Genomic DNA, 12,811 nt, shown 5'->3' with positions numbered 1-12,811 from the left:
AAATGTTGATCGTACATTATGTCCATGTACTAATAATGTCATCAATCTCTGATAATTTATGTTGATAGTACATGACAATCACCATTTAATATGCTAAAACCATTCATTTTTATTTTCATTTGTTTTTTAATTTTTTTAATTAAATTCTTGATATATTTTCATATACTAATTACACCAAAACTTGAAGAAATTTTTTTTTTACAATCACATTACAAAAAATGTTACATATAGTGAGTGACATACAAAAAATGTTACTAGAGGTATAATATATGTTGATATATATCTATTTGACATATAATTACATACAATTTAAGTGTTAATTTTGAATGTGATTTAACAACATATATTTTATATGTCACTATAACCTATACTAACATTTTTTTAACAATATACTAACATATAATGTATTTAGTGTGTGGGTCAAAGTATCTTTTAGTGACATTTATTATGTCAATATAAGTTGTGTTATTACATGACAATTTTTTTGTAGTGTCAGGATTTAAACTACATTTCAACTTTTAAAGTCTTTGATATTTTTTTATTTACATCTATTCATAAAAAATTAAGAAAAAAATAAATAAAAAGGTAGAACATTTTAACTACATGATTTAAATTTTAATTTAATATTTTTTTTTGTACAATACACAAAATATAAATATTAGAAAATATATTGATTATATGTAAATAATCATATAAAATTATAAAATAATATGTTAGAATAAAACATAACTATTTGTTAGTAAGATCAATGGTGTCAACTTCTTGTTGCGCGAGTAAATATTTTTATTCCAACCTTACAATTAATTTTCCACACAAATTCCAATTATTTGACATTCTTTCATCATGGAATAAAAGCTTCACAAAGATACTAGTTCTAAGTTGAAATACCGTGATTAAGCACGAAACAATCTTTATTTTTTTCAACAGCTATTTATATATTTAAAGATTTTTTATTGTAAATTTTAATAGTATAAAAGAAATATTAATTTTGTGTATTGCATTAACAGAAATATTAAATTAAAATTAAAATTCCATAGATAAAAAGTTCTACTTTTTATTTTTTTTCTTAATTTTTAATTTTTATGAATAGATATAAATTGAAAATATATCAGAGTTTGAAAATTTGAGATATAATTTAAATCTAAATGTGAAAGAAATCTTAATTTTTTTTTTGTAAGTGATTTAATTATAAGATTTTTAAACTATAAATAATTTTTGAGTGTTTTTTAACAATTTACGACACAACTCTTTATAATAATTCATTGAGATGTATGAACGCCTTTAGATCAATTTTAGATCAATAATTGTTCCTATAAATTAATACAAGACTTTTTAATATATTTTGTCTTCACTCACTTTCCGGAAAACTTTTCAAAAAGCTACTCATTCCTAAATTATTTGTCAAGTACGTTTTACTATAAAGTTCTTAAATTACAAGTTACCAAAAAGTAGATGTATTTTTTAGCATAAGTAGTATAATTTAACTCCTTTAAGTTATCATTAATTACACAATTTCACACGTACAAATTTTTGGAACCTTTTCATTCTAATGTGTCTGGACTATGGATCTGATTAAAATATTTGAAAACACTATAATAAAACTTTTTCTATTATGTCTTTTATATCTTTAATATTAATTAGATTAGATTCTCTTTCTCACACACACATATATATATATATATATATATATATATATATATATATATAATTCTTTAATAAATAATTAAGGATATAATAAATATATATAATTAATATTTCATTGGTATTGTAAAATGAAAGAAAGTAACTCATTTTCTTAAAATAAAAATTGTAAGAATATAATTTTGAAATCATTATGGTAATTATAAATTTTGGTCGATTGAATCAAGACTTTTTTACTTATACGAACTTCTTATTTAATAAGAATTTACATTATTTTTAGAAATTATTAATTCCTTAACTAAATATAATTCTAATAATATTTTCTTGTTTAGTAAAATATTTGTGTTATTTAAATTCGTACCTTAATTTATTGGAAAAAAATATTTTCTAACATTTATATTCGATAAGGAAAATGTAAAGGACAAGAAATTGTGCATATCTCCTTTAATATATAAATAATTAATTTATTTATATAAAATGAATTGGAAAACATTAATATCTAAGTCTTCCATACCAGACATTTGGTACATAGAATACTTTTACTTTTGTGAGAATCATAAATTTAAAATCTTGATTTTTCATGCTTGATAGTTATTTAAAAAATATTCTCAGAAATGTAATTTGAAAAGAATTATTTTTATCTCTTTTTCATAAAAATCTTCTCATGAGAGGGATGGGAAATGAGAATCCAACTTTCCCAACTGAGTTAGAAGAAAAATTTTATGTGTATAAAAATACCACAATATCCCTTTTTGAAATTGAAAATCTCTCTCCTTTATTTCTCTTTATTTCTCTATCCCTCTCACTCTCAAGTGTAACACCCTGATTTTCACAAATTATATGAAGGCCCAAAGCCCAATAAGGGTGATTTAATAGCGTAGAACGGGTCGTTTCCAAACTGGAATGAGGCGTTCCAAACCACAAAAGGTTTGTAATCCTAGTTGGGAATGAGCCATTCTAATTTAAGAACGGGTCATTCTAAACATGGCTGTTATGAGTTAAACTCAACCCCAAAACGGGTCATTCTGGTTTAAGAACGGGTCGTTCTAGATGTGAATTTTACACATGATGAATGAGTCAAGAACAGATTGTTCTGGATCCGAAATGGGCCTTTTTGGCCACTCCTGACGTCTATAAATAGCAAACTCTGGCAATCCTCATGGACACACTCTCTGAAGACCAAGGAGAACCAAGAGAAGGAGATCAACCATATTTTGCTCTAGCTTCATCTTCTGCTTGTCCAGGTAAGGGGAGAGTGAGAAACCTCGCTCTAGGTGTGGGAATGTATGTTGGGTAGTGGGATTGGCCCCCAATCCAATGTTTGTTGTATGCTCATGTATGAGGGGTTTTTCCCAATTATATCTGTTTCATCTATTGCTCTTCTTATAGGTAAATAATTGTATGATTTGAGATCTCTATGGGTTCCTATGGGAAACCCTAAGGGAATGCATTGGTGATTGTAAAAGGAGATTGTTTGAAAAGGCAATTATATGAGTAAATTATATTGTTTTAAATGTTTATTGTATGAATTAGAGTGCTCTGTGGGTTCCTAAGAGAACCCTATGAGAAATTGACAAAATATGAATGTTTTTTGTTTTGCTTTCTGATTGTTCTGTTATGTTCCTTGTTGGACGAGATGTACGAATATGTGTTTAATTTCGCAAATAGACAAGTTTTGATATGAGTTAAAGTGCTCTGTGGAGAATATGTGAATATGATGAGATAATGTGAAAAGTGAATATGAGACATGAGATATGAGGATATGTGATAATTAGACATGATAATGTGATATGAGAATGCATAGAGTTTTGATTTACATGCATCATTTGCATAAATGTTTTTAAGGGTACGATATGGAATACAACGCCAGGGAAGACCCCCTTGTGTAAAAGCTTGGGGATTAGCCTGGTAGTATGTCCTTCTAGTGAGAGTGCGTAGAAGGTGTGACCCGGCATGTACTCCTAGACTACTCTCATGTGTTGCTAGCGGCAATACACCATGTGATGTGTTACTGGCGCCACATGCATGATAATATGTAGTTCGTGTCCATTACATGTGCATTTTAATGTTATATGTTAACTTGATATTTTTATGTCTTTGATGAGTAGAATGTGATATTGTTGTTAACCTATCTATGCTATGTACATATACATGTCTTGTTTGTGTTTGGTTATCTGGTGTGTATTCCTACACCGTGAGCCAGAGTGAGATGTTTCTCACTCCTTTTTCTTTTGTGTTATTTTTCATTGGTTGTTATACAGGTGATCATCAGCATGAGGTTGAGGATGTTGGTGATGAAGCTTAGGCTTCAGTGTTGGGCTTTGCTCTGACAGGATATGTGACATCGGGGCGTAGATAGGATTAGATTAGGATGTTGTTTCTATTAAATTATTTTGAAAACCTTAGCCTTATTTCTTTTGTAATTTCCGCTGATTATGTTATTTGTTAAGTCATGGATGTGATGCTCTCTATCTGAATACGTTTGATATTTTTATTATGAAAGATTATGTTCTTCAAAATTTTATTATTTATGTGTTATGGTATGCGGGGTATAGGGTGTCACATCAAGCCCCCTCCCTTCCTCTCTCTCCCTCTCTCTCTTTTTGTCTCTCTCCTTCTATTTATCTTTCTTCCTCTTACTCCCCCCTCTTCCTCTTTCCCTCTCCCTCTTTCTCTGTCACTCTCCCTCTATCTCTCCCTCCCATATCTTTATTTCTCTTTCTCTTTTTCTTGTATCTCATTATTTATTAACCTTGCCAATTTTAATAATATTATTAAAGTTTGTTTTGCTTCTACAATTTAATGGTATTTGTTAATACATATATTTTTTTATTGGAATAATATGAAACAATATATTTTTTCTTCTTATTGATTATGTAAAACTTTTCTTTGTTTATTTTTTTTATTGAATTTTGTATTTAAATAATTTTAAATATAAGCTTTCAACTTTTTAAAATAATTTAATGTCATATTTGTAATAAGATTTGAGTAAATAAATATACCTAATGAGATTATTTTAATAAAGAATATTTTATAAATTTTATATAAATATTCTCATGAACCTTTATAAGTAACCAAATTTATTTTAGCTATTCCCAAGAATTATGATTATGAGATTTGTAACTTCTAAGAATCATGATTTTTAGTTATGAAAAAACTTCTCTACCAAACGCTTCCTTAAAGTTTTAGTTAGAGTTTCTTAATTAATAATATCTATTATAAATAAAATCTACAAAATTAGAATCAGTTCTAAGCAATTACAGTAAACTATTTCCAAGTTAGTTTTTTTACATGTTTAATTTTGAAAAGATGGACTTTTTTTCTTCAATATAATCGATATTATTTTTTTGACATGCTTGTTTTTTTTTTCTTTAATAGAAATTTCAAGCATTTGTAGAAATTAAATCCTTTTAATATATACGATTCTATTGATTTTAGGAAATGCATTGGATTAAAATTTTATAAGATATCTTAGCATGAGAATGTTTTTTAGATTTTAAAAAACTTCGTACGAATATAATTATTATTTTTATATATTTTTAAAAAACTTTATAACCAATATTTTGTAATGTAAATTTATATCATAAGAATTTATAAGAGTTAAAAAGGATTTTAGGAGATTTCATAAGACAATATAAATTTTTAAAAATAATAAATTAATAAAAAAATATCATAAATGATAAGGATTAAATAAATAAAAATGCAATCAATACAAATTTTTTAATTTTTTAATAAAATCAATAAGTAACTCATGCATATATACGCACGTGAGTTTTCTTTTCTTAATTACTAGTGAAATAAACATTGTTTAAAATGAAAACAAAACAATAAGATGACATGTTAAAAGTAACAAATACAATGCAAAATTTTATATTAGATATAAATAAAATTGAAATTTATGAATTATTATAATGTCACAAAAAGATGGTCATTTTACCTTCAGTCGAAAATATTTAATTAAAAAGTACACAATATTATACAAAATGTAAACATCATACTCAATGCAATTAAGCAAATTAGTTGTAGAAGTCTATCAACAAAATAATGAAAATCACACTAACATGAATAATATTGTATTATTCAATAAACTATTTTTTTAAGGTAAAACTATAAAAAAAATATCAAACAATAAGAAGAATGAAGCATTTATACATAATGGACTTCCAACCAAAAACTTCTTTGTTTTTAGACATGCACACTATAATGACGTATTCCTACTACAAATAAGACAAATCACTTATGTAAAATTATGTGATAGAAAAGTAATGTATTTGAGTGTGTTAAAGTGTGATTATACAATTAATTCAAGAGCTTAAAAATCTTATTGTACTAAAAAATATATTTAAATTTATTAATTTAGATACGATTAAAAGATAAAAATGTTCTTATTATGACACTCTCTATTTTGTATACCATAACACGTTATAATATAAACTACAATATCTCAATATAAAAAAAATAGAAACTCAAAATTCATACAGGTAGAAAGAATCACATTTTAACATAAACTAGACTTAGCAAAAATGTTAAATTATAAAGGAATTAAAATTAAACTACTCAAATTAAATAACATAAATCAAATTCTAACCAGTCCTAACTAATTCCTTGGTGCCATGTGTCCTAGAGCATAACCCTTCTATGAAGACTAAGTCTTGTCACCAACAGCCTCAATATCATGTTGAATATCACCTATAACAACATATAAGAAGAGCAACACAAAACAAGAGGAGTGAGAAACATTTCATTTTGACTCACGATGTAAGAATGCAAACCAACTAGTCAAACACAAACAATCACTACAAAAAAAAAGGATTTTAGCGACCACAAAAATCGGTCGCTAAATTACTTAAATCGGTCGCTATTTACTTTAGCGACCGATTTGAAGTAGTTGCAAAAACCCTGGTCGCAAAGTTATTTAGCGACCGAAATACTGGTGGTCGCTAATTAGCGACCGAAATTTTCGGTCGCTAATTGGTCACTACGATTATGGTCGCCATAGTATATGGGGACCAAATTAGCGACCGAAAAAAAGGTCGCTAAATCGGTCGCTAAATGTGTTATTTATTTTTAAATAATGATTTTCCTTTCCGTCGCTAAGTCGGTCGCTAACAATTTTTAAAATAAAAAGTTATTTTTAATTTCGGTCGCTAAATCGGTCGCTAAATTTTATTATTTTAAAAAAATAATTTTTATTTCAATCGCTAAATCGGTCACTAAGTGTATTTTTTTTAAAAAAATAATAATTTCTGATTTGGTCGCTAAATCGATCGCTAGATTTTATTATTTTTAAAAATAATTTTCAATTCGGTCGCTAAATCGGTCGCTAAATTTTATTATAATAAAAAATTAATTTTTTTTTCGGTCGTTAAATCGGTCGCTAAACATAATTATTTTTTTTTTTAAAGAAAAAAACTGATTTTTTTGTCGCTAGGCTTACTTTATTTTTAGACATGATCGCTAATTTTATACCTTAAACACTATATATTTTCATTTTCATTTTCATTTTAAACCTGTTTAATAATGAAACAATAACACTCATACCAAAATAAAAAATAAAACAAGTTCCTTTGCTACAAAAAAAATTGATCCATATTTTACTCCAAACAAAGATAAACGTAAACTAAATTGCAAACCATTAAAAGAAATAATCATCTAGTATGCAAGATGCACTCTTGAATTTAAAAGAAAAATAAAAAGGACAAGTATACAAACCACAATATTTTAACATATAAAAAGATGGTGCTTTACTGCATCGAAAACAATATTGATAAGTCTTGGTTTTTCAAGTTACAGATTCTTCCAATTTTAATGGGAAACCTACTCTTCTATATATATCCTCTCATAGATGACTAAATTAATAGCCTTAATTTTCATCTCCAGCATGATTGAATATCAGATTTCAAATATAGCCTCATATGAAAGCAAAGCATGAAACATAATCAATTTAACAATAACTAATTCTAAAATGCAAGTCAAAACCCAACACATTCATCCAGATTTATTTCAATATAAAGGATAACTGCCACCAACCATATACAAATACATGTACATATATGACCTTAAGCGTTACATGAGCACTCAACGCTTTAAACAACTTGGTAACAAAATGAGTAATTAAACATAGAACCAAATGAATCCAAAACGAATAGCTAGTACAAAAATCAGCATGGTCATTAAAATCAGCATGCCACGCAAGTACAAAAAGAAGTAAATATTTTCATCAGATGTAAAATTTTAGATCCCAGCTTGCATCAATACCATGGTCATTAAAATTGTAATTAAGATTTCTATGGCAATCAATACATTTTGGTTTCACTATGCAAAGCGATATACCAAGAGCTATCATTAAATAATAAAATAAATATTTAAATATAACCAAAGGGAAAATTATCAAATTAAGATTGAGTCACCCAAGACAAATAAGAAGGAAGTATAGCTTGGGCCATGAATATCACCATCATCCTCCAATGGCTGCCTACGAATATCACCATCATCCTCCCTGAGTTCAACCCGTATAAACAAATTCCTTTTCCTACGGATCCCTGAAACTTATGCCACGCTCTACGCGCCAATCATCAGTGTCAGGTTTTTCAGGCATTTTAACAACACTTTTTCCTGGAACAACGCAAAGATACAACAAAATTCAAAATCACAGATTCACAAGAGCATGATCAAATTCCAAAATTTATTTGAAACAAAAAAGAAACGATACTCAGGATCAAATGAATCTCAATCTGTTAACTCCATTACAAAGCTGGAAAAGGGTAATGAAGTTTTGACTAAATTACATGCAATAAAAATGAGTCTATAAGTAAAATGAAACGAATTTAAACACTTACCCTCCACTCAAATCCCAAAAAGACTTGAGCTTGATCAATTTCTGTGCTCTTGAGCAGGAAATTTGATTATTTATAGCTATTTTAAAATGTACAAAAAAAAATAAACAAAGTGATGACAAGTGACTTATCGAGCCTCAGAAGCCAGCAAAGTACAGAAAGGAAAATGAATAAATTGTACATTTATAATTTATTCTTCTTGTTAGGGATTTACCAGACATGTTGAAATTTATATTTATCTTGTTCAATCCAAGCAAACAACTTCCTAAATTAGCTCTTCCCAATAAGACAACGACTATTCAGGAAGTTTCGTTCTTTCAAAATTGATAAATCTCACCTTCACAAGATCAAAAATAAAATAAATTACAAGTCAGAAACTAAAATAAAAAGGTAATTAAATAACAGCAAAAACTTAAAAAAAAAAAAAAAAAGACAAGACAAAAGAGACAAGGCACGTACAAGGCGAGCTGCATAGGCCTAAATGCCTAAATGGAAGCAAATATATAATTATTGAAAAACGGTAATGGATCAGCAAAATAGGATAGAAATAAAAAAGAATGTTAGTAAGTCAGCATAGAAAACACAATCAAACGAGGAAAATATCAGCATGGCCACTTAGAATTAAGATAAGCAAACAAAGCAAAGCATTGCTATAAACTTAATAAGTGTTACACCTTACCACAATATATCACTCAATAAACCAAAACTAAACACGCAAAAAGCATCAAAGATAAATTCAAACAAAGGTAACTCACCATCACAAGGAGAAGAATGAATGCAGGAACGAAGACCCTGCACTAGAGGCACCGTGTGCGTAAAACATTGCAGGATAGAATTAAGAAAGCACGTGTTGCCAAGATTTGAAAGCCCAGCTCCCTGTCAAACAAACACAAACATTTAGAGAAAGAAAAAAAATTAAGAACATAGCCAAAGAAACACAACAACCAGTCAACCACTATCTTGCTATAGTTAAACGCCTGGGTCCACTTTGTTTAGGCCGATTAAGCTATTTAACTAACTTCCTATTTTCTCACCCTGCAACGTGCGGGTTAATGTCCACAACAATATTACACTTTCATTACTAATTTTAACTTTACTTTTTACATAAAATATTTTTGTTCATTGTAATAATTTTCCCTGACTTAGGCAAATTTATTTACCATGGAATATAAATATATCAAGTTTTATATGAAAAAAATACCCAATTACAATGCATAAATATTAATTAAAAAGAGTAATTGCATTTAAGCGTTGTTTGATTTGAAATTATACCAATATTTGTTACATTTGTTAAGCTTGTTAAGTTTTTAAGCTTTATCTCAATAGTTCACAATTTTCCATCCAAAATATATGCAAGAAACACAAAACCATAATCCATTTAAGAGCATGGCAATTAAGGTTGAACATATTTGATTGGCAAACCTTCCCCATCAATCTCCTACAATGATTCTCGATCATAGGATTAATCACTATGCCAATTTTTCATATAAAGAAATGGTGACATACTGACATGACAAAAATATATCAATTTTTCTCATACATTGATACTCAAATGATATCAAGATTTTACTTTTCACACACAAATTAACAATCAAATATATATAGAAAAGAAAATCAAAATAAGTTTCTCCATAAACTAAAAATTAACTTATTCACAAGTTAAAAATAACATTTTAGATAAGTTAACACAAAAAGCTTAATTTATGGACTAACTTATTTCATTTTTTTTTCTCTTGTTTTTCACGCTATAAATGATTCTTTCACCCAAACATGTTCATACTAGCAAATAGACAGAATCAGAGACCAATTTACCTGAGTGTCTGCATTTTTTATTGTTTTATAAAATAAAGAGAATGTGAGCAATTAATTTAAAACAATTATATATTAGAAAAATGTAGCTTTTACCCATTGAACAATTAACATCAATTACATATTAGAAAAAGAAAAGGCACAGTTTTTACACATCACAGAAGTGTCCCTTCTCATTTTTTTAGACAATTAGGGTTTTGCAAAATGGGATCCCCTAAAAATGGAATTTTGAAGAAGGGTGTGCAATGGGGTACCTGCGGTGACGGCGCCACCGGGGGAGTTGAGGTACATGTGGATGGGTTTGGAAGGGTTTTCGGATTCGAGGAAGAGGAGCTGCGCAACGACGATGTGAGCGGTGTCGTCGGAGATGGGTCCGTTGATGCAGATAATGCGCTCCTTCAGAAGGCGCGAGAAGATGTCGTAAGCCCTCTCTCCTCGGGAAGAGTGTTCGATCACCATTGGGACGATACTGTATGAACGAGCGTTCCTTCCAATTCCATGGAACAGCAACTTCCGAGCAAACGCTTTCGTGCTCCACACAAGGCCTCTCATGGCTCCCTCTCCCTCTCGCTCGGAACACAACGATTAGGCACGATTTCGGTGAGGAAAGCGCGTTGAATTGGGAGAATGAGAAAGCGTTGGAGTTTTAAATTAGGGAAAAAAAATTGGTGTGGGAGTTAGGGTTTTGATTTTTGAAAGAAGGAAGAAGAGGAGGGTAGGTGAAAAGCGTTTAAAGAGAGAGAGAAAGGGTTTGAAATGAGAGGGAAAAAACTAAAATGGATTTTTAGTGTGCGGAGAGTTTTGGCACCAAAACTTATTTTGACGAAAGTGACACAATCGCGCACTCAAACCCTATCACCAAAACTGTTACTGTACTTCCTGTTGTTGCTGTGTATTCCCAACTCCTCCTTATTTTCCTACCCCGCCCATTTCACAACTATTTATATTAAAATCATTCATTAATTAATTAAAATTTGTCTTTTATCTCTTAAATTTATAACTAAATTTTTTTTTAGTCTTTGTAATTATGAAAATAGGTTATACATTTCACATGGTATTTAAAAATGTATTTTTTTATTTATTGATTTTTTTGTGTATTTGACGTTCTTAATATGAAATAAATTCTTTAACAAATTAAGAAGACAAAATTTAAAAAAGTTAAGTCGTAGAAGACTATATAATAAATAATAATTCAGGTTTAGACTTTAATTTTATAAAATAAATATAATTTATATAAAGTTTGGCATGATCTAACTTATTTTCATCCTACTTGTATTTTTTAAAAAATATTATTTTAATCCATTATGACTTTTAGTGTCATAAATATGAATGAAAATTATTAAATATATAGTTTGAGACTAAAATTGTACATAAATTTATTTATTACTAATAAAAAAATATAAATGATATTATATTTTAATATATATTTTTAGTTTCTATAAAATTAAGAAGTCTTGATTTTGATTTTATGAATTTCTTTCTTTATTTTTCATCTTTCTAGATTTTGTAAACACTATTTTTCATCCTAATAAAATAAATAAATTTTGGATTGATCTTTATAAAAAAAAAAAAATTTAACTTTCATCTCTTTAAAATTTAAACTCACTATTTTCGATATGTAAAAATTATTTTAAGATAAATGAATAACAATTATTTTTATGATCTATACGAAATTTTACGAATCTTAAACACCAGTATAATATTACTAACAACTATATGTAACACTTAAGATTTTCCCTTAATTTTTTAATAATAAAAATAATTATAAATGATCACACAAAAATTAAAAACTAAAAACAATAATTTGAATTTTAGAGAGACGAAAAATGAAGAATTTTTTTACAAATACTGATATCAAAATCAGCTAATTCTACAAGGACTAAAAATATTTTTAAGTCTATTATATTATTGGCATAAATAATATTTTTAATATTTGAAAGAAAAATAAATAGTAAAAGTCAAAATGTTTCCTTATATAAAATAAAAAAGTATAAGTATTTAATACATTAAAATGTTTTAAATTAATGCACATACTGTAATAAATAACAAAATATTAAATACTATGAACATCTTCGAGTAAATTAAAATCAAAAGATAATAAATACAAGGATTAAAATAATCAATGGAATTAATGTAATGTTCATTTATAAATATTTAAATAAATTATAAGTAGCAAGGTATTATTTAATTGATGTTTAAAATAAAATATTTTATAATATCTGAATGAATTGATTTTTAAGATAAACTATTATATACATATTTAATTAATATAATTTTAATATATATATATATATATATGTATATTAGATATATTTTAAATATATATTTTTATATTAAAAATTATTTTATCATTAAATAAAATAAAAATATTTCAAAATATGGCTGTTCTTGAATCAGTTTCCCATGGTGGACCATATTCATATATAATAATAGAATCATGTCTCCTTAAAGAAGCAATATCTACCTCAAAGTAGTACGAGCATAATTGAAAATAGATGGTATAACGTATTCTAAATAAATGATCT

The 12,811-nt window shown here is 27.4% G+C and overlaps 1 protein-coding gene across 9 annotated transcripts; it reads right to left on the bottom strand.

Annotated features, from left to right (window-relative positions):
- Positions 1-7,791: 7,791 nt before the first annotated feature.
- Positions 7,792-11,161, bottom strand: LOC145959004 (ATP-dependent Clp protease proteolytic subunit 2, mitochondrial-like). Of its 9 annotated transcripts, XR_014434607.1 has the most exons (5): positions 10,541-11,160; positions 9,233-9,353; positions 8,692-8,814; positions 8,481-8,556; positions 7,792-8,256 (listed from the first exon to the last, which is right to left on the bottom strand). XR_014434607.1 is itself a non-coding variant. In XM_083076870.1 (2 exons), exons 1-2 carry the CDS (start codon positions 10,836-10,838, stop codon positions 9,313-9,315), a joined length of 339 nt encoding a protein of 112 aa, XP_082932996.1. In that variant the 5' UTR covers positions 10,839-11,161; the 3' UTR covers positions 9,232-9,312. The 9 variants fall into 9 exon arrangements, 1 of the variants encoding a protein (XP_082932996.1); XR_014434608.1 differs by lacking the exon at positions 8,692-8,814 and having other exon boundaries at positions 10,541-11,161; XR_014434603.1 differs by having other exon boundaries at positions 8,481-8,814.
- Between the last annotated feature and the right edge of the window lie 1,650 nt (positions 11,162-12,811).

Source organism: Cajanus cajan, chromosome 6 (genome assembly GCF_000230855.2).
Source record: "Cajanus cajan strain Asha chromosome 6, NIPB_CcT2T_4, whole genome shotgun sequence".
Lineage (NCBI taxonomy): Eukaryota > Viridiplantae > Streptophyta > Magnoliopsida > Fabales > Fabaceae > Cajanus > Cajanus cajan.
The sequence above is the reverse complement of the archived record's forward strand: the minus strand, read 5'-3'. Positions and strand labels throughout refer to the sequence as shown.